The 23,711-nt window shown below is 37.6% G+C and overlaps 1 protein-coding gene across 1 annotated transcript in view; it reads left to right on the forward strand.

Annotated features, from left to right (window-relative positions):
* FERMT2 (FERM domain containing kindlin 2) overlaps nucleotides 1-23,711 on the forward strand; it is a 71,445-nt gene that overhangs the window by 22,490 nt on the left and 25,244 nt on the right. The window contains exon 4 of the mRNA XM_082848976.1: nucleotides 18,126-18,260. Within this exon, the coding sequence (XP_082705102.1) occupies nucleotides 18,126-18,260 (135 nt within the window). The remainder of the gene's footprint in view (nucleotides 1-18,125; nucleotides 18,261-23,711) is intronic.

Genomic DNA, 23,711 nt, shown 5'->3' on the forward strand with positions numbered 1-23,711 from the left:
TTTGCACGAGTGTGGAGGAATTTCTCTTTTGTGTTTGTGTAGAAGTAGAAAGTAGAATTGCTGTGTTTTAAGTGTACACATAATTCATTTCAGATACCGTCAGATTGCTCTCCCAAGTGGTTATACCAGTTTACATTCCAACCGTCAGTGTGTGAAAACCCATTGCCTCAAGTTGTCACTAACACTTGAACGTTGTCAGTTTTTAGTGTTTGCTTCTCTGAGTGAAAAAATACAGTATTTCATTTTAGTTTATAAAGATAACTATGTTTTTATGTCTTTACTGGCCATTTCAGTTTCTTTTTTGAATTGCCTGTTTATATCATTTATCAGTTTTTTTTAATTAACTTTTTTTTACAGCAGTTTTAGGTTCACAGCAAAATTAAGCAGAAAGTACAGAGTGTTCCCATTTACCCTCATTCCCACACATACAACCTCCCCACTATCAAGACCCCACACCAGACTGGGACATTTGTTGTAATGATAAACCTTCATTGATACATCATTATCATCCAGACTCCATGGTTTACATTAGCGTTTACTCTTGGTGTTGTACAGTCTACAGCTTTGGACAAATGTATAATGACATATCCATCATTGTAATATGATACAGAATAGTTTCACTGCCCTGAAAATCTGTACTCTGCCTTTTCATCCCTCCCCTACCAACCCCTGGCAATTGTTAGTCTGTTTACTGTCTCCATAGTTTTGCCTTTTACAGAATGTCATACAATTGGAATCATACAATATGTAGCTTTTCAGATTGGTGTCTTTTGCTTAGTAATGTACATTTAAGTTTCCTTCATGTCTTTTCGTAGCTTGGTGACTCATTTTTTTTAAGCGCTGAATAATATCCCATTGTCTGGATGTGCCACAGTTTATTTTCCACACCTAATGACAGATATCTTAGTTATTTCCAAGTTTTGCAATTATAAATAAAGCTGCTGTAAACATTCATGTACAGGTTTTTTTTGTGAACATGTGTTTTTTACTCCTTTGGGTAAATACTAAGGAGTATGATTGTTGGATCATATGGTAAGAATATGCTTAGTTTTGTAGGAAACTGCTAAATTGTCTTCCAAAGTAGCTATACCATTTTGCATTCACATTCAGCAGTGAATGAGAATTCCTGTTGCTCTTGAATTCTCACCAGCATTTGGTGTTGTCAGTGTTCTGGATTGTGGCCATTCTTATAGATGTGTAATGGTATATCATTGTTTTAATTTTGCATTTCCGTGATGTGGAACATCTTTTCATACGCTTATTTGCCATCTGTACGTCTTCTTTGGTGAGGTATCTGTTAAAGTCTGTGGCCTATTTTTCAGTCAAGTTTTTGTTTTTTTACTGTTGAGTTTTAATAGTTCTTTGTATATTTTGGGTAACAGTCCTTTATCAGATATGTCTTGCAAATATTTTATCCCAGTCAGTGGCTTATCTTTTCATTATCTTTGGCAGCTTCTTTCACAGAGCAGAAATTTTAAATTTTTTTTTTTTTTTTTTTTTGCGGTACACGGGCCTCTCACTGTTGTGGCCTCTCCCGTTGCGGAGCACAGGCTCCAGACACGCAGGCTCAGCGGCCATGGCTCACGGGCCCAGCGGCTCCGTGGCATGTGGGATCCTCCCGGACCGGGGCACGAACCCGCGTCCCCTGCATCGGCAGGCGGACTCTCAACCACTGTGCCACCAGGGAAGCCCAGAAATTTTTAATTTTTATAAAGTCTGGCTTATCATTTATTTCTTTCATGGATCATGCCTTTGTTATCATATCTAAAAAGTCATCACCAAACCCAAGGTCATCTAGAGTTTTTTCTATGTTATCTTTTAAGGCTTTTACAGTTTACATTTAGGTCTGTGATCCATTTTGAGTTCATTTTTGTGAAGGGTGTGTGGTCTGGGTCTAGATTCATTTTTTTGCATGTGGATGTCCAGTTGTTATAGCACTGTTTATTGAAAAGTTATCTTTTCTCCATTGTGTTGCCTTTGCTGCTTTGTCAAAGACCAGTTGACTATATTTATATAGGTCGCTTGCTGGGCTCTATATTCTTTTCCATTGATCTGTTTGCTGTTCTTTTGCCAATACCACCTTGTCTTGATTACTGGAGCTTTTTACAGTAAGGATTGAAGTCAGGTAGCATCAATTCTCCAAATTTGCTCTTCTCCTTCAATATTGTATTGGGTATCCTGGGTCTCTTGCCTTTCCATATAAACTTTAGAATTAGTTTGTCAGTATCCATAAAATAACTTGCTGAGATTTTGTTTGGGATTGCATTGAATCTATAGATCAAGCTGAGAAGAACTGACATCTTGACAGATCAAGTCTTCCTGACCATGAACATGGAATGTCTCTCCCCTTATTTCTTTCTTTAATTTCTTTCATCACAGTTTTGTAGTTCTCCTTGTATAGATCCTGTGCATATTTTGTCATATTTATATGTAAGTATTTAATTTTTTGGTGCTAATGTAAATAGTATTGTGTTTTACATTTCAAATTCCACATGCTCACTGCTGGAAAGCAATTTACTTTTTTTTTGCGGTACGCCTAGCTCTCACTATTGTGGCCTCTCCCATTGCGGAGCACAGGCTCCGGACGCGCAGGCTCAGCGGCCATGGCTCACGGGCCCAGCCGCCCCGTGGCATGTGGGATCTTCCCGGACTGGGGCATGAACCCATGTCCCCTGCATTGACAGGCAGACTCTCAACCACTGTGCCACCAGGGAAGCCCGTAGTTTACTTTTGTATATTAACCTTGTGTCCTTTACCTTGCTATAATTGTTTATTTGTTTCTGGAGTTTTTGTCACTTCTTTTAGATTTTCTGTAGAGATGATCATGTTATCTGTGAACAAAGACAGATTTCTTCCTTCCCAGTCTGTACACTTTTTATTTCCTTTTCTTGTCTTATTGCATAAGCTAGGGCTTCCAGTACAATATTGAAAAGCAGTGATATGAGAGGACATCCTTGCCTTGTTCCTGTTTTAGTGGGAAAGCTTCTAGTTTCTCATCATTACGTATGTTGTTAGCTGAAGGTTTTTTGTAGATACTCTTTATCAAGTTGAGGAAGTGTTCCCCAGCCACGGATTGAACTTGGACCGCAGCAGTGAAAGCGCTGAATCCTAACCACTAGACCACCAGGGAGATCGTAACAAGCCACACAGCACAGCCAAAAAAAAAAAAGTTGAGGAAGTGTTCCCCTCTATTTTAGTTTACTGTGTTTTATCATGAATAAGTGTTGGATTTTGTCATGCTTTTTTTTTTTAATGCCTATTGATATGGTCATGTGATTTTTCCTCTTCAGCCTTTTGATGTGATGGGTTATATTGATTTTTGGATGTTGAACCAGCCTTGCATACTTGGCATAAATCCCACTTGGTCATGGTATATAATTCTATTTATACATTGTTGGATTCGATTTGCTAATAGTTTATTAAAGATTTTTGCATTTACGTTCATTAGAGATATTGGTCTGTAGTTTTCTTTTCTTGCAATGGCTTTGTTTGATTTTAGTATTAGAGTAATGCTGGCTTCATAGAATGAATTAGGAAATATTTCCTCTGCTTCTATCTTCTGAAAGAGATTATAGAGAATTAGTATAATTTCTTCCTCAGATGTCAAGAAAAAAGCTCCTTGACATGGGTTTTGGCAATGTCTTTCTGGATATAACACCTAAAGCACAAGCAAAAATAAACAAGTAGAATTACATCAAACAAAAAAATTTTCTGCATGGCCAAAGAAATGACCAACAAAATGAAAAACAACCTGTGGAATGGGAAAAATTATCTGCAATCCATATATCTGATGAGTTAATACCCAAAATATATAAAGAGCTCATATAGCTTAATAGCAAAAAATCCCCAAATAATCCACTTTTAAAAATGGGCAAAGGACCTGAACGGACATTTTTCCAAACAAGTTACACACATGTTCAAAAGGTACATGGAAATGTGCTTAACATCACTAATCATTAGGGAAATACAAATTGAAACCACAATGAGATATATCTCACACTTGTTAGAATGGTTATCAAAAAGACAAGTGATAAATGCTGGCAAGGATGTAGAGAAAAGGGGGAACCCTTGTGCGCTGTTGGTGGGATTGTAAATTGATGTAGCCACTATGGAAAACTGTATGGAGGTTCCTCAAAAAACTAAAAGTAGGACTACCATATGATCCAGCAGTTCTACTTCTGGGAATATATCCAAAGGAAATGAAAGCACTGTGTCGGAGAGATAGCGGCACCTCCATGTTTATAGCAGCATTATTTATAATAGCCAAGACATGGAAACAACCTAAGGGGAGGAATTGGATTAAGGTAGTCAAAAGGTACAAACTTCCAGTTACAAGATAAGTAAGTACTGGGGATGTGGTATATAGCACGATGACTAGAGTTAACACTACTGTATGGTTTATTTGGAAGTTGTTAAGAGAGTAGATCATAAGAGTTCTTACCATAGGAAAATAAACTTTTTTTGGGTATCTGTATGAGATAATGGATGTTAACTAAATTTACTGTGGTAATATTATGTAAGTCAAGTCATTATGCTGTGCACCTTAAACTTACACAGTGTTGTATGTCAGTTATACCTCAGTAAAACTAGAAAAAATGTTTGGTAGAATTCACCAGTGAACCTGTCTGGCCCTAGTGCTTTCTGTTTTGGAAGGTTATTAGTTATTGATTCAATTTCTTTAATAGGTATAGACTTATTCAGATTGTCTATTTCTTGTGTGAGTTTTGGCAGACTGCTAAGTTTTTTATTTGGTAAAAAGTATCTTGATTTTTTTTTATAACATAACGCTTAAGAAGATGGTTCTGTGTAATGATTAAATGAGGTTTTTAGTTACATTTTCCTTTCCTTTTTGAAAGAAACACTGCTGGCAAAGCATGCTAAGTTCTTTTATTGTAAGGTGGGTTCTGACATGCAGGCTTTACAAATGACAAGCCTTTTTAAGAGTAAATGGAAAGTTCATTTGTATCATTTTTTTAGATTCTGCATATAAATGGTATCATATGATATTTATCTTTCTCTGTCTGACTTCATTTCCTATGATAATCTCTAGGTCCATCTGTTACTGCTAATGGCATTATTTCATTCTTTTTTTATGGCTGAGTAATATTCCATTACATACACACACGTACACTCACACACCCCACATCTTCTTTATCCATTCATCTGTCAATGGACATTTAGGTTGCTTCCATTAGATTATTTATTTTATTTTTTCCAGTGGTTTAGATGTAGGAATAGAAATTCACTATTTTTATTACCTTTCAAAACAAAATTGAATATGTTGAAGCCATAGGACTTCATAGACATTGCCTTTTAAAGGAAACTTCATCCAGGACAGTTAATTTAGATACTTCAGAGAGGAAATGCTAGGAAGTTGGAAAAAAGATATCAGAGAATTCAGTGATTATGGGAAAACAATTAGGTTTCTAAGTGTAATATTGCTTTACAGTGATAATATCAAATTGGCATGCAACACAGTTGATAGACCATTTACTTTTTTTTTTTTTTTTTTTTGCGGTACTCGGGCCTCTCACTGTTGTGGCCACTCCCGTTGCGGAGCACAGGCTCCGGACGCGCAGGCTTAGTGGCCATGGCTCACGGGCCCAGCCGCTCCACGGCATGTGGGATCTTCCCGGACTGGGGCACGAACCCGTGTCCCCTGCATTGACAGGCGGACTCTCAACCACTGCGCCACCAGGGAAGCCCAGAGCATTTACTTTTAATGTGATTATCAGTGTCGTTGAGTTTAAATCTGTCACCTTGGTATTTGTTTTTTATATGGTGTTTATTTTAAGGTTTCTATGTGCTCTGTTTTTTTTCTTTTCCCTCGTTTCTTTTAAATTGAGGGGGGTTTGTTTGTTACAGTTACGTTTATTGTCACCTGTGACTTACTAGCTATTACCACTTTTGTCTTTTTAGTGGTTGTTCTGGGGTTACAGTGTATGACGTTAACTTTATTCACATTCTGTGTTCAAATAGTACCATTTCACACATAGTATAATAATCTTACAACAGTATAGTTCCATTTCCCCTTTCCTGTTCTTTGTGCTATTGTCATATGTGTTACTTTCAAATATGCTAAAACTCAACGTTATTTTCCCCTAAAACAATAATTGTCTTTTTAAATATTAAAAAATAAGAAAAATGGTCTTTTATAATTGCCCACGCATTTATCATTTTTCACTGCTCTTTGTAAGAAGACTTTCCATGTGATACCCTTTTTCTTTTAGCTGAGGAACTTCATATGACCTTTTTATAGTGCAGGTCTGCTAGTGATTTTTTTTTTTTTTTTTTTTTACCTTTTGTCTACAAAAATCTTGCCTTCATTTTTGAAAGATACTGCAGCTATGTGAAGAATTCTAGATTTTTCCTCTTTTCAGTAATTTTCAGATATCTTTCTCTTGTCTTCTGGTTTGCATAATTTCAGAAAAGTCCGTTATGGCTCTTCTCTTTTTTTCCCCTCTGAATGTTTTCTCTGTTAACCTTTTAAGAATTTATCTTTATCCTGGTTTTCAGCATTTAATTCTGATGTGTCCTGGCATAGTTTTCTTTAGGTGTATTCTGTTCTAGGGTCATGGTGTTTCTTAGATTTGTGGGTTTACGGTTTTCGTCAGATTTGTGTAATTTTCAACCACTAGTTCTTCAAATAATTTTTGGCGTCCCTTCCCACAGCTATCCTTTGTTGGGCTTGTTTCATATATGTTAGAGCAACAGTTATTCTTCCGTAGATCACTGATGCTCTCTTCCTTTCTTCGGTCTTTATTCTCTATGTTTCATCTTGGATAGTGTCCATTGTTGTCTTGAAGTTCATTGGTCTTCTGCTGATCTGCTGTTAATCCCATCCAGTGTTCATTTCAGATGTATTTTTCATCACTAGAAGTTTGATTTTGGACTTTTAAAAAATACATAAATCTTCAATTTTTTCTTCCTTATTTTTATCTTTTTCTCTCCTTTCTTAAACATATGGAGTGTATTTATAATAGATATTTTAATATCTTTGATTACTGATTCTATCATTGTAGTTATTTCTGCTTCTGCTACTTTTTTCCCCCTTTTATTCCTGGTAATGGGTTGCTTCTTTTATGTCTGGTAATTTCTGATTGAATGCTAGAGTCTGTTAGTTTTTCATTGTTGGTGGCTGGATTTCTTTTTGTATTCCTTAAAGTAGTGTTGGCTGGGACTTGCCTGGTGGCACAGTGGTTAAGAATCCACCTGCCAGCGCAGGGGAGACGGGTTTGAGCCCTGGTCCGGGAAGGACCCACATGCTGCGGAGCAGCTAAGCCCGTGCTCCACAACTACTGAGCCTGTGCTCTAGAGCCTGCGAGCCACAACTACTGAGCCCACTTGTCACAACTACTGAAGGCTGCGTGCCTAGAGCCTGTGCTTCACAACAAGAGAAGCCACCACCGTGAGAAGCCCGCACATCGCAGCGAAGAGTAGCTCCCGCTTGCCACAAATAGAGAAAGCCCGTGCACAGCAACGAAGACCCAACACAGCCAAAAATAAATAAATAAATAAATAAATTTAAAAAGTAGCATTGGCTTTTTTTCTGTCAAATTTTTCAGTCATATTACTTGGAATCAGTTGGATCCTTTTGACACTTGCTTTTAAGCTCTGTTAGGGCAGGTCCAGAGCCACCATTAGTCCAGGGCTAATTTCCTTCTGGGGATTCTTCTCAATATCCTGTGTATTAGGAAGACTTTCCCCTCACAAATGCACAGATCAGTATTCACCCATATCCCAGCGGATAACTACAGATCTCCAGATCTCTCTGTGGAGCTCTCTTCTCTCTGGTACTCTGACCCACAAATTTTAGCCATCTTGACCTGCCTGGATTCCACCTCAGATCTCTCAACTCAGCGAGACCTGACTCTGTTTGCCCCCTCCCCACCCCGAACTACTTCTAGGCAGTAAGCTGGTACAGTCAAAGAGCTCATTCTGTTTTTTTTCTCTTCTCTCCTGTGCTCCTTGTTGTCTAATACCTGAAAAAGTTTCTTTTCCTTTCTTATTGTTTAAAGCAGGAGGGTAAATCAAATTCTTATTACTCCGTCTTAGTTGAGACCATTCTTAACTCATCCTTGATTTTCTTCTAGCCATGTACCTTTTTTAGAAAGCCATCATTTGCTCATTGAAGCATTATTTATAATAACAAAACCATTTCTTTCACAGAAATTTCAAATTGAACATGTTCAAAACTGAGCTCATGGTATTCCTTTCCAAATCTCTGTGTTCTGCCCTTCCCACTCTGCCCCTCAGAAGTCTCCATAGCAGTAAAAGCACCATCCCAGATACATGTCAGAAACTTGGGAGTGGTCCTTAGCACCACTCTCTTACTTACACACATTTCATCCATCACCCAGAAGTGTTAATTTTGCCTCCAAGATATATCTTGAATATTTCCACATCTTTCCATCTCTACCATCCTTACTGCTCTCATAGGCCACACCACCACCATCTCTCTTCTGGAATGTTCCAGCAGCCTCCTAAGTGGTCTGCTTTATCCATCCTTGTTCCTTCCAATTCATTCTTTACACAATAAGCAGAAAGATTTTGAAATTATTTTTATAATCAAAGCCATAGATAACAGAGTTAAAGCTAAAAAAGCATATAACATAAAATGACTTTTCTGTCCTATTTCTCCCTAACCCCAAGCACATTCCCTACCACTTTCTACTTTTTTACTGTTTCTTTTAGTTCCGTAATTTAAATAAAGTGCTTATGCTGTTCTTTTTTTTTTTCTTTTTTTTTTTTTTTTTTTGCGGTACGCGGGCCTCTCACTGTTGTGGCCTCTCCCGTTGCGGAGCACAGGCTCCGGACGCGCAGGCTCAGCGGCCATGGCTCACGGGCCCAGCCACTCTGTGGCATGTGGGATCTTCCCAGACCGGGGCACGAACCCGCGTCCCCTGCATCGGCAGGCGGACTCTCAGCCACTGCGCCACCAGGGAAGCTCTGTTATTTCTTGATTTATCCATTTTAGATACCTGCTCACTTCTTTTTTCTCAACTTTTTCTTTCTCACTTTATTATAACTATTATAATTTTTTATTAAATCAGTATCATTGTTTGCATTATTTTAACAAGGTGAGTATTTTTACTTGCTGAACCAAAGTGTATACTTTTACCTTTTCTATCTTATATGCCTTTTTGTTTATCATTTACTTAGTTTTGAAACTTCTCTGTTGTTGATTCTTCTGCATTCTAGATTCTCTATAATTTTCATGATCAAATACATTATCTGATAATAATCTCCTCCCTCCCTCCTTTTTTTTCTTCCTAAACACACTGTGAAGTCCCTCCATCCTCCTGCTCCAATCTGGAGTAGGTGACTTCTAGGTCAAGTTGTACAGTTATAGCCCCAGAACTTCCCTCCACCATTGTCCAGGGAAAGTGTCTTCTCTCTCATACTTGATCCTTGCATTTTCCTCAGTGTTGATTTGCTCTTTTATTTTGATGGACTATATCCTCCATCATCAAAGGTAGATGGGATGTAAATTTTTGAGATGTCATATTTGAAATGTCTTTATTTTGTCCTTTGATAGGAATTGTTGGGTTGAAAATTAATTTCCCTCAGAATTGGGAATTCATTGTTCAGTTGTTTTAGCTTCCAGTATTGCTATTTATAGTCCTGATAGTGTTCTTAATTTTTATCCTTTCTTTGTAGACTGCTTTTTCTCTCTGGCATGTTTTAGGATTTTTTCCCTGCCATTTTGAAATTTCATAGTAATGTGCCCTAATTCCTCCCCTGTGTTTTTTTTCTTCTTTTTGTTGCTAGTAATTAGTCTGATATTAGTTCTTGGATTGATCCTCTTACCTGACTTTATATTTTGTCTGTTGCTTTTTTGTTGCGGCTCTCAAATTTTATTTTTCAGTGTTTTATATTTCTATCTGGATCTTTATTACCCAGATATTCATGAATACATTTAAGAGTTGTAGACTTTATATAAGTTAAACCTTAATAAAATAGTTAAGTGGTGGTGCAGTGGTTGAGAGTCCGCCTGCCGATGCAGGGGACACGGGTTCGTGCCCCGGTCCGGGAAGATCCCACATGCCGCCGAGCGTCTGGGCCTGTGAGCCATGGCTGCTGAGCCTGTGCGTCCGGAGCCTGTGCTCTGCAACGGGAGAGGCCACAACAGTGAGAGGCCCACATACCACACAAAAAAAAAAAAAAAAAAAAACTTTTTAAAAATGGAAAGGACCCTTCCTCCCCCTTGTTAATATCCAAGAGCCCCTTCTTATCTCTGTTTTTTTTAAATTAAAAATAATAATTTTTTTTTTTTTTTAAATTTTTGGCCACGTTGGGTCTTTGTTGCTGTGTGTGCGAGCTTTAGTTGCGGCGAGCAGGGGCTACTCTTCATTTCAGTACGTGGGCTCCTCACTGTGGTGGCTTCTCTTGTTGCGGAGCACTGGCTGTAGGGTGCAAGCTCAGTAGTTGTGGCGCACAGGCTTAGTTGCTTCGCGGCATGTGGAATCCTCCCAGACCAGGGCTCGAACCCGTGTCCCCTGATTTGGCAGGTGGATTCTTAATCACTGCACCACCAGGGAAGTCCCTCTGGTTATTTTTTAACATCCTATCCATCTTTCACGGATGCCATTGTCTTATCTTTGAGATTTGTAATTAAGAGGTTTATGTTTTATTCTATTCTGTTCTTTGCATTATTTCTGTTTCCCTAAGTTGTTCTTTTTCATTTCATTTGCTCTCTTTCACATTGGAAGGTCTGTGAGTTTTCCATTGCTGCCATACACTTAGCAGCCTAAAACACACATTTATTATCTCACAGTTTCTGTGTGAAAAGTCTGGGCACAGCATGGCTCAGCTGGATCCTCTGCTTAGAATTTTATAAGGCCAAAATTAAGGTGTCAGCAGGGCTCTGTTCCTTCCTGAAGGCGCTGAGAAAGAATTCTGCATGGTAGAATTGGGTTCCCTGTGGCTCTAGGACTGACGCTCCCCTTGGCTTGTCTGCTAGCTTCCACAGGCCTTCTGAATTCTTTGACTTGTGGTCTCTTCGTTTGTCAAAGCCAGCAACAGCAAGTCCAGCTCTTCTTACTCCTCAAATCTATATGACCTCTCCTCTGCTTCCCTCTTCTGCCTTTCTCTTCTGTTAGGCAGGCTTCCTGTGATTGCACTGGACCCACTGAGAGAATTCAGGATAATCTCCCTAAAATCAGTTGATCAGTAACGTAAATTCCATTTGCAAAGTCTCTTCACAGCAGTCCCTAGATTAGCGTATGATTGTATAACCAGGGACAGGAATTTTAAGGAGATATCTCTAGAATTCTGCCTACCACAGAGTCCTTTCTATAATGTCTGTCAGTCATTGATTGTCCATTCTAATTGTCCATTCATACATATACCTAATAGGAAACTCTAGTTGAATGGGGTTTAGCTTGTCACCCTTTTGCAGGGTATTTAGACATTGAGCACACTTTTTCAAATGTCAGTATCTAAAAGATCTCTTGCCTCGGGCTTTTCAGATTTTCCTGTAAGGAATCCTAAAGGGTGCGTATCTAAGGGGTAGGTGTAATCCGATGTGGGGCAGGATTCATTTTTCTTGTCTCTCTGTTTTCAGTACATGAACATGCTTGATGTTTGGCACAAGTGAGTCAGTGTGTTTCCCATTGGTACTTCCTGCAAACACCTTGATTTTCTATTTGTGCACTTTGCTAAGTCATTTGCTTCTTTCCCATCTGGCTTTTGTCTCAGCATTCTTCTGATGTTGCTTATCTGATGTTTTTCTCCTATTATTTTTGTCCTTTTAGGTTCATGTTTTATTTCTTTACATTTTGGTATGATTTTTGGAAAGGAGTAAAAGTAAATGCACAAACTCAACATACATGTTTAACTGGAAACGCTCCAGAAAATTTTAAACTAAAATGATTATTATTTTACCTGAGAACCCTTCTCTGCTCCTTAGTTTCCCACTTCCTCAGCCCCATAGTTTTGGAGATATATATATGTACTGTATATAATTACATAATTATATAATTTATTTAGTCTGTCTTCCACTAGATTTGTATGCTACTTGATAACATTATGTTGATTTTGAACGTTAAATTTTATTGCTATGTAGTTTATCCTTTTGTTACAAATAGATCCTGGATCATTGCTTTGTGTAGTGACTCATAATGCTAGTATATCTTTATTATTGAACTATAATTTAGCACAAAGGAAAGATAGCACTGTATTTTGGTGTGCCTATTTTAAAGTTTTTATAACCCATAGTCCTCTAGGTGTGTTTTATTTTAGTATAAACCTTGTTTAATTACTTATGCTCCTCCCCAAGTCCAGTCTTACACATGTGATTCAGATTCCTTAATTCACTAGTTTAGTTTCTCCTTGATATAAGACACAGTAAATAATAAGTCCTAAATTCCTGTATCAATGAAATAGTATTTTATATGGATTTACTTCACTTTTTCTGTTATTGTTGTAATGAAGTGAAAACCACTTATTCACAGACTTCGTGTGTAGCCAATGGCTACGTTGCTTCAATTAGAGAAATAAGATGTAGTCCTTCTCCCTCCTCCCCTTTCCCTAAGCTACTAGTTCTCAAGGAAAAGTTGGAATCAAAATTACCGATAGCGCTTTCTTTAAAATAGAGATGTAATTGACATATAACATTATATTAGTTTCAGGTGTACAAAATAATGATTCAGTATTTGTATATATTGTGACATGATCACCACAGTAAGTTTCGTTAACATCCATCACTAGAACTTTCATAAAACAAGCTGTTGGAACCCCTGAGTCACTAAGAGTATTATCTGGGGGTGTGGCGTAAGCATATATTTTTAATATAATTATTTTTACGTCACAGGCAATTCTCATGGGCACATACAAGTTAGGAGCTGCTTCATCTGCCTATGACTGACCAAAAAGCTAGTTAACAATACTCATTTTTCTAATAATAGTTGGCTTGTGAGCTGACAGGAAATGACCTAGGAACAAAAATCTCAAAGGATGAATCATGTAGTGCAGTGTTTCTCAAGCAGAAAGGACATACCAGAAACATTTAGGAGGCTTTTTCCAATTATACATGCTTGCTTTCCCCTCGCCCACTAAACTTGTTAATGGCAAATTGTGATAGAAGCGTGTCGTATCTCTCAGGCGTGATTAGTTTTATGTCCCTACATACTTTTTAGATTTTTCACCCTGTACCAGTTTATGATTTACTTTGGGGAAATGAATGGGTGGAGAGAGAGATTACCACCCTGCCCACACTTAATACCGAAGCAGAGGGCACGAATGATTATTCAGAAGCTAGGAATTTTCTAAAGCCTTTATTTTCTCCCAACATGGCAGTGATAGCAAAGCTGAGGGTACGCTGAGAATTGAAAGTACAACCCGTAAATCATTAGGTCTCTTAGCATGTTAAATCTTGTTTCTTTTAAAAGTAGTCTAGGAAATGATGATTCACTTCTGCTAATTAGATAAATATGGCTCAAAAGACATGCTTGAAATATCTTCTGAGTTTCTGAATCTACATAATGATAGAAATTAGCGCTACTGATTCAAACCCCAAAAGTTACTTTTGAGGGTAAATGGGTTAACTTTGTTACTGACTTCTGCCCTTGGACTCTTTAATCAATAGAAATCAATAAAAGGCCAGACAAGGAATTCAGCAAGGCTTTACTGGGACTTGTGCTGCAGCACAAGAGAGCAGAGACAAGCAACAGTTTCCCTTGCTGGCTCTCTGAGGAGGGCGGGCTGGTCCCTTAAATGGGGTGAGGGTGGGGGCAGGTTGGTGGGCTGTGCTGGAGCGGTGGCTTAGATGGTCTGCCCACCCCTTGGTGCTGTGTGTAGGGATCATGCTCAGTACCCTAGTTTTGCTTCCCAACACCTCCAGAATGGCAGTTGGTTTGTGGCCTTTTTGTATCTTATTGTTCATAATTACCCTAACTGCACATGCATGCAGCTATTTTTAGTCCCTTATAGTTTCTATGTATTCTGTTGCTTCAGCAGACATTTGTCCAGGTGCAAGCACTCTGGTAAAGGGTCCCAGGTCCCAGCCTATCTCAACTTGAATATACAAGACTGAAGAAAATCTGTGATTTTTAATTTTGTAACTTTATTTATTTATTTATTCATGCATGCATGCAGCGCTAGTCTTAGTTGCGGCATGAGGGATCTTTAGTTGCGACATGCAGACTCTTAGTTGTGGCATGCATGCAGGATCTAGTTCCCGTATCAGGGATCAAACCTGGGCCCCCTGCATTGGGAGCGGGGAGTCTTACCCACTGGACCACCAGGGAAGCCCCATAATTTTGTAACTTTAGCTAAAGAATATGCTGTCCTATTTTTAACTTGGAAAAGACATGCCAGGGAAACTTTTAAGAAAGTGACAGAATTTAAGAATTTATTTTTATCGTGATTTCTGCTGTTTAGTACCTAAGATGTACTTAGCCCAAATTTATTAATTTATTAATAAGTAAGGAGCAGTTATGTTCACCTATTCTCTGCTAAAGTATTTGTTGAGGACAATTTTACTGCTGATTCCATTTTCATGTTTCAGAATAATATTCCCCCCAAAATTGCATGTAAAATACAGAACAAGGGACTTGCCTGGTGGTCCAGTGAGTAAGACTCTGTGGTCCCAATGCACGGGGCCCGGGTTCGATCCCTGGTCGGGGAACTAGATCCCACATGCATGCTGCAACTAAGAGTCCACATGCTGCAACTAAAGATCCCTCATGCTGAAACGAAGATCCCGTGTGCCACAACTAAGACCCGGTGCAGCCTAAATAAATAAATTAATATTAAAAAAATAAGACTCAACTTATAAAAAAAAATATATACAGAACAAAACAAAAATGTGTTCTAATGTGTACCAGAGTGTTCCTAATAGTAAAAATCAAATAACCAACAGAGAAACAAAAAATCCATGTAGTTATTAAAAGATTTATTTGAATTTCTTTTTTAAACATGGTACAAGATATATATAAAATAAAATTAAAAAGAAAGTTCAGTGTGGTTTGCAGTGATTGCTACCATGTTAATCTTTATATGCAATTTAACTTTGATTTGAAGAAATCTAATAGAAAAATGAGTGAAGGAAGGAAATAATATAAATGGCTAAAAACCCATGAGGAAGTGTACAACATCAGTATTAATCAAAGAAATGTAAATTAAAACAAGGAGATAAACATACTGTTTTAAAAATAAAGCTTTAAAAAATAACACAAGTGCCCATCTTCCTCCATTTTTGCCTTAAAATTATTATAACCTTCGATCCAGTAATTCTATTCCAATGAATTTCTAAAGAAATAAAATGTGGAAAAATATGTATATAGATAGATGTTTGTAGAACCATTATTTATAATGGGCACAGTATTAGAAGAATGGTTAAATTATGTTATATTAATACAACTTTATACATCTATTAAAATGATCACTGATTCACATAGTCATATTCCATTTTTCAAGAACAGATTTTACATGTCTTATACTTTTTCATAATTTCCAAATTTATACCATAATTGTATACTGTTTAAAATTAGGAAAAAACCATTAATACTTAATACTTACAAAGTACTTGTCAGGCCCTGTGCAAGAAACTTTACCCATATTAATCATTGAATTTTCACAAAAAACCTCCTGCGGTAGTATTAGTCTCATTTTACAGCTGAGGAAACTTGGATGCTGGCAGGCTAATAAGTAGCTTGCCCAAGTCATACAGCTCATAAATAGTGGAGCTGAGATCCAGGTAGTTTGGCCATGTGCTTCTGCCTCAAATTGTGCCTCATCAGCGCTGCAGCAGGTGTGGTCCACCCTAGTTTGAGTTCCCCTACTGATAAAAAGCTTCCTGAATTTGTAACGCTGGATTGAATCTAGTGAGTACTGTGGGTTCCTGAAGGTACAAACTACCCCCTGTCAAATTCTGATCCAGTGACTTAGCAGTCTGCATCATTACAAGTTATGCAGCGACTTGGATTTTGTTGTCTGTGACATATGGGGTAGTGCCGCCAAACACTGTGAGATACGACCTAGTGCTTCTTTTTTTTGCTGCTTTTTTCTTTTATTGTTTTTCTTTGCTCTCCCTCTCCTTACCCTCTTTATTTTTTAATTAACTTTATTTTGGTATAATTGATGTACAATAAACTGCACCCATTTAAAGTGTACAGTTGGATGAGTTGACAGATGCTTACATCTCTGAAACTACCACAATCAGGATATAGAACATTTCCATTAGCTCTCAAACTCTAGCCTAACAGTCATTGCTCTGCTCTGTCACTATAGATTTGTTATCATTTTCTGGAATATTGTGAATGGAATCATGCAGTATATACCCTTTTCTAATTGCCTTCTTCCACTTAGATAATGATTTTGAGATGCATTCAGGTTATTGCATGTATTAATAGTTTGTTTCTTTTTACTGATGAGTTGTGTTACATTGTAAGAGTAGTATCCCACTGATATGAAATGATCACATTTTGTTTATCCAGCTGGGTTATTTCCAGTTTTGGCTTTTGTGAGTAAAGCTTACAAATATGCTTTTCATTGTCTTAAGTAAACAACTAGGAGTGGAGTGTCTGAGTTGTATATGTTTAACTTTATAACAAACTCCTAAGTGTTTTCAAAAATTCTCATTTCACATTCCCAACAGCTGGTTATGAGAGTTCCAGTTCTTCCACATCCTCACCAACACTGGGTATTATCAGTTTTATTAATGTTGGCCACTCTGATGGGTATGTATGTGTGTTGTGGTTTTAATTTGCACTTCCCTGACCAGTAATGTTGAGCATCTTCGCATATGCTTCTTGTTTATTCTTATGTATTCTTTGGTGAAGTGCTTGTCCAACTCTTTAGCCCACTGGTCTGCTTATTATTGAGTTGTATGGGTTCTTTATGTATTTTGGATACAACTCCTTTGTCAGATATGCATATTTTGTGAATATTTTGTCCCAATACACAGCTTGCCTTTTGTTTTCTTAACAGTCTTTCAAGGAGCAGGGTGGTGGTGGTGGTGTTTTCTTGTAGTAAAGGGCAGTTTTTTTATGGGGGGGTGTGGGTGTCCTATCTAAGAAATCTTTGTCTACTTAAATTTTCTTTTAGGTCTATGATACACTTAGAATTAATTTTTGCACATTGTGTTAGGTGAGGGCTAACGTTCTTTTAGAAAAATACATGAATCTCTTGTTTAGCACTGTTTATTGAAGAGATTTCCCTTTTCCCTTGAATTGCTGTGACGCCTTTGTCCAAAATAATTGACCGCCTGTATCTGGGTTTGTTTCTGGGTCCTCTCTTCTATTCCATTAATTTATACGTCTTATCATTTAGCCAGTAATTGCACTGTTTTAATTGCTGTAGTTTTATGATGTCTTAAAATCAGGTGGTATAAGTCTTCCAGCTTTATTTTAAATTGCTTTGACTCATAAAATTTATAAGGAAATGAGAACGATTCTACAATCAACTTGTTCAAAAGAGTAAGCTGGAATTTTTATTAGAATTCCATTGAATCTTTAGCTAAGTTTTGGGGGAACTGACTTAACCATTCTTGCAATTTATGAACATGGTATATAATATATAATATGTAATGTGATATTTATACTTATTTGGGTCATTTTAATTCTTTTTGTTAACTTTCCTGTAACCATTTTGCTTCTCATCAGGTTCTTCACATGAAAATGAATAGAATAAACACAAAAACTTGTAGCCATTTGATATCAAGGTAGAAAAGTTTGAGTCGACTAAAATTTTGAGATTTGGTAATGATGGGAAAGTATTTTCTTTACATTTACTTCACATATCTTGTGTTAACTTATGGCATACAGAATGAATGAGGGCTACCATATAATATAAACCTTAATTTCTTACAGTTTTGTATTTAAAAATATGTAAATAAGAGTTCCAGTATTTTCTTTCTGTACCCTAGTAGATTATTATCTTTCCACTTTGAGGTAACTACATTTATTGGATAGTTATGAATTAAGAGTGCTTTGGTATATTGTCTTTAAAAGTGTCATACTCCAATCTTTTGCATAGCATTAGTATCTGGCAAAACACAAACACACACATACACAGAAGGAAATTACAAATTCTTTTCTTGAATGGATTAACAGATTTACCAAGTGTAATGTGTTTAAATTTTCTGTTATGCTAGTAAAATAATGTTTTTTTTATTTTAACAGATATCAGACACCCTGAAGAGCTTTCTCTATTAAAAAAACCCAGAGATCCAACAAAGAAAAAAAAGAAAAAGCTAGATGACCAGTCTGAAGATGAGGCACTTGAATTAGAGGGGCCTCTTATCACTCCCGGATCTGGTAAGGCTTTGACTAAGCATGGGCTCAGTGTGAGAACCATGGACTGTATGCCTCTGTGTGTGTATGTGTTTAATTGAAGTATAGTTGATTTACAATATAGTGTTAGTTTCAGGTGTACAGCACAGTGATTCATTTATACACACATACACGTGTGTGTGTGTGTAAATCAGAAAAAGAATATGTATATTCTTTAACAGATTCTTTTCCCTTATAGGTTATTAAAAAATATTGAGTATATACTGTGTATAGTATATACTGTGCTATACAGTAGGTCCCCCTCTGTGTTTTTGATATTGGGATAAATGGACTGTGTAGGCCAGGAGAGTGGTCAAGTTAAAGAATACTCTCCCTCAGCATCTTTTCCCTCGATCTTGAAATCATCACCAGAGTCTGTTATGTGCAGATCGTCATGTCAGGTGGTAGCAGTCGCGTCAATAAAAAGAAAAGCTGGTTCTCTGCTCAGGGAGAGTCAAAAGGAGACAGTACCTTAACTGGCCTCAGTTCTTTGCTTTGTGGAAATTGGACAGTTTTTTTTTTTAGCATTTAGTTCCATTTTTGGGGTATTTTGTGAAAACCACCAGTATTTAGTTAAGACATTATTGTTTTTATCAGGTTGCTTAAAACTGTCTCTATGCTTTGCATATGCTGGTCTCTTAGTGCCTCTCTTTTCCCTTTAAGGTGTTGCTCCTTTAAGAAGCTTTCTCAGATTTCCTTCTGTTACCTCCCCGACCTGAATTAGGTTATCCTTCTGTCATAAGTCACCAGACTTTTCTGTGTTTGGTATTATACTACATGTTCTCCCCTAATAATCGTGAGCCCCTGCATGAAGAGACTGTTTCTTACCTTTTTGTTACCAGGACCCAACTCAGCATATGGCATGCAATAGGAACGAAGGCAGTGTCTTTTGAGAAGCTAGATGACTAATTAATTAGATTACATGGTTCTTCAGAGTCCCAGGAAATTAGTTTCCCATGTTTCCATTGGCCACACATTTACAAATCCATTTCTTAGGATAGATCCCAGCAGCAAATAAGTAAACTAATTTTACTATTCAGTTCATTCCTGGTTTTTTAAGTTCTGGGGTGATGATGATGGTAATGAAAGTACACAGTGAACATAGAGGTTATGTATGCCCAGACCTATTTCATACACTTTACTCGTGGAAACTCATTTAATTCTCACTACTACCCATTGAGGTGGATTATGTTATTACTCACATATAAGGATGAAGATATTATGGCACAGTAAGTTTAGGAATGTCTAAGGTTACATACCTTGTAACTTCTATGTCACTATTCATGTACTGATTACATTTGGGAGATACCAAGAAATAAGACAATCCTTACTCTTAAGTAGTTTATAGGCTCGTTGAAAAGCACAATTACAGGTACTGTATTTAAGGAGGTAATACATCAATGTTAAATGAGTGTTGCAGAAAATAATGTTATAAGAATTCAGAAGACAAAGCAATTCCAAATAGGGTATATTCAGTTTTGGGATTGGGGAGGTAAGTTTGTGAATTAGCTAGGATTCCAGTGGCTAGGATTTTGATGGGAAGAAAAGGCAATCCTGGTAGAAAGAATGATATTAACAAAGAACATCCTGGCAAAAGAAAAGTACAAGACGCGTAAATAAACCATTTGAGCCAATTCATGGGAGAGAGACCTCCAAGGAACTTCTGGATCACACTGGAGGGTGTTTAATGTCAGGCTGGGGAATATATAGGCTAGTGCATTGTAGAGTCATTGGTTTCTGAACATGTTACAAAATGAACAAATCGTTATTTTAGAAAGAATATCACATTTAATTCCAGTAAAATGTGGAGGAGGGAATGAGGGGAAAGAGTAGTGGTAGAAGCCTACAGATTAGGAGGTGAAAGAGAATAAAAGAATGTGTCTGTCATTAGAATAAGGTAAAAAATCTGATTTAGACTTGACTATATAGATGAAGGTATCTGACAGTAGACACAATCCCTGCTTTAAGTTATTTTTTAGTTTAAATGGAAACTCATTTAATTCTTAAGACAAAGAACTACATAGAAAAGTATATTTATGGGATGATTTTGGAGTGGTTGAAATCAGTCAGGATTGGTCTTAGAATTGCAAGTGAGAGCTTTTATATAGTGCTTTAAGAAAATACAATTTGAAGACAAAAGATAATGAATTAAGACAAGGGAAAGCTCCAAATCTTTTAAGAGTAAGTAACTATGGGTTTCTTTTCTTTCTTGTTTTAAATTGGTGTTACATACAGTAAAATGAACAGATTTTAAATTACAGATGAATATTTGAAGATGTATATACCTTGTAACCATCCAGAACTTGATGTAGCGTATAGCATGATACCGACACCCCAAAAGGCCTCTCGCATGCCTTTTCCCAAATAGCCACTGTTTGCCTCTCTCATCACAGCATAGTGTTACCAGTTCTTAAACCTCATGTGAATGGAATCATACACTATGTGTGCTCTCTTGTGTCTGTGAAGTGACTGTGTTTTCAGTGAAAGAATTAAAAAAAAAAAAAGGTTTTATTTGTCTACACCCAAGCAGTTTAATTAAAAACATTTCTACACTCAAGCAGTTTAATTAACATTTGGACTTCCCTGGTAGCGCAGTGGTTAAGAATCCGCCTGCCAATGCAGGAGACCTGGGTTCAAGCCCTGGTCCAGGAAGATCCCGCATGCCGCGGAGCAACTAAGCTCGTACGCCACAACTACTGAGCCTGTGCTCTAGAGCCTGCAAGCCACAACTACTGAGCCTGTGTGCCACAACTACTGAAGCCCACGTGCCTAGAGCCCGTGCTCCGCAACAAGATAAGCCACTGCAATGAGAAGCCTGCGCACGTTAACTAAGAGTAGCCCCCACTTGCTGCCACTAGAGAAAGCCTGCGTGCAGCAGTGAAGACCCAATGCAGCCAAAAAAAAAAAAAAAATTAAATAAATTTAAAAAAACATTTGAGTTGATGTGAAATCCTAAGAAAGTACACAAAGATAGTGACATGTAGAGGACTGATTATCTGTAGAGAAGAAGTCCCATATACACATGAAAAGTAACGTGATTAATTTTTTTTAAAATTTATTTATTTAATTTATTTTATTTTTGACTGCATTGGGTCTTTGTTGCTGCGTGTGAGCTTTCTCTGGTTGTGGCAAGTGCGGGCTACTCTTCGTTGCTGTGCGTAGGCTTCTCATTGCGGTGGCTTCCCTTGTTGCAGGGCACGGGCTCTAGGCGCACGGGCTTCAGTAATTGTGGCACGCGGGCTCAGTAGTTGTGGCTCTCGGGCTCTAGAGCACAGGCTAAGTAGTTGTGGCCCACGGGCTTAGTTGCTCCGCGACATGTGGGATCTTCCTGGACCAGGGCTTGAACCCATGTCCCCTGCATTGGCAGGTGGATTCTTAACCACTGTGCCACCAGGGAAGCCCCAACATGTGATTAATTTTTAAAACAAATATTAAATATCTAGTTTGCATGACTTTATGATTTATCAGTCATGTTAGTCAAGTATTGGAGCAAATACTGAGAAATATGATCACTTGCACGTTGTGCCCATAATAACCAGCAACAGGTCCATATGTCTCAGTTTATGATATCTTCGGGGTGTCAGATACTGTGCTCAGTGCTTCACAGATGTTCCTGTACTGCAGGGTGTGGTAAGGAGTAGGTGTAATTTTCATTTTACTGAGGAGGAAACAGGCTCAGTTTCCCTTAGTGCCCATGTGCTTCTTGAATTGTGAGCCATCTCAGTGTGAGCATGGTTAACAATTACATATATGTGTGTATATATTCAATAAGTGATGATTATTATTTATTACATACATTATCTTTCATTTTATCCTCACAGAACACCTGTGATTCTGGTGGCATTATCCCCATTTTACTTACAAGGAAAGAACATTACAAGGGTTAAGTAATTTGCCCAAGGTCACAAAGCTAATTAGGGACATAGCTAGGATTCAAATCCAGGTTGCTCTGGCTCTAGCACTCATGTTTCTAACCATTATGTAACATCATCTCTCCATTTATAACATTTAAAGTAAATATTTTATGAATTCTAATACAAACATTTGATAAAATATTGGTGTGTAAATTATACCTCAACAAAGCTTTTTTTAAAAGTAATGTTTCAAGAGGTAAAGTGTCATGAGTGAATTAATGATTCTCAGACTTTAGTCAAACTCTTATACAGAATTATGATAAAACTCTCAGTTTTTAAATACCTTGCTTACAGACTGTACTCAACTGATACACTCTTGAGTCCTCTGCCACTTTATAGCTGTAAGTAACTAGGTAAATATCTAATCTCCAAATAACTGTGAGGAGGGAACCATTTAAGTAGCCTGATCCCATGTCTGGGGGAAACAATTTTTCCAAGTAAGAATTAACTTTACTGTATAGTACTGACTTACAGACTACCAATTTCAGGATTTATTATGTAAATAGAAATAGAAAATTACTTCATTAGAAACTTTCCTAAGAAATCTTAAAAGCAGCTAGACAAAGGAAAAGTCTGGGTCCTAAAGTAATAGAGAAAGTGATCAGTACTCAGTACTTAACTTGCTTGGCACTGTCAGGAAAATCACCATGCAGGATGCCATTTTTCCCAACTGGAATTTGCCATTTTAAACAAAAAAAATTTTTTAAAAACGATTCTTTAATTGTAAAAGCAATGGGAGTTCCCTGGTGGCCTAGTGGTTAGGATTCTGGGCTTTAACTGCTGTGGCTTGGGTTCAATCCCTGGTTGGAGAATTGAGATCTTGCAAGCTGTGCGACGTGGCCAAAAAAAAAATTATAAAAGTAATGCATGCTCATAGTAAAAATTCAAATATTACAGAATTATGTTTTTGTATTTAATGATGAAAGTGGGACTGTGTTATACATGGATTTATAATTTGTGTTTTTTTTTACTCAGTGATACATACTAATGGACTTTATATCATTTTTTTAAATAAATTTATTGTATTATTTATTATTTTTGGCTGTGTTGGGTCTTTGTTGTTGCGCGCAGGGGCTCTCTCTAGTTGCGGCAAACGGGGGCTACTCCTCGTTGCGGTGCACCAGCTTCTCACCGCGGTGGCTTCTCTTGTTGTGCAGCACATGCTCTAGGCACGTGGGCTTCAGTAGCTGTGGCTCACGGGCTCAGCAGTTGCGGCTCACGGGCTCCAGAGCGCAGGCTCAGTCGTTGTGGCACACGGGCCCAGCCGCTCCATGGCATGTGGGATCTTCCCGGACCAGGGGCCGAACCCATGTCCCCCGCATTGGCAGGCGGACCCTCAACCACTGCACCACCAGGGAAGCCCCTATATCATTTTTTAATTACAAAAGTTATACATTAGTACAGCCTCATTATAAAAAATGAAAGTACCATAGTATAGGACATGTACTAAACCAAAGCTGAAAATTTGACTTCAGTTTATTCCCTTGGTACTCCCTATCAAGAAGTAGCCATTTCTTTTTTT

The sequence above is a fragment of the Leucopleurus acutus genome (genome assembly GCF_964270905.1).
Source record: "Leucopleurus acutus genome assembly, chromosome: 1".
NCBI classification, from domain to species: domain Eukaryota; kingdom Metazoa; phylum Chordata; class Mammalia; order Artiodactyla; family Delphinidae; genus Leucopleurus; species Leucopleurus acutus.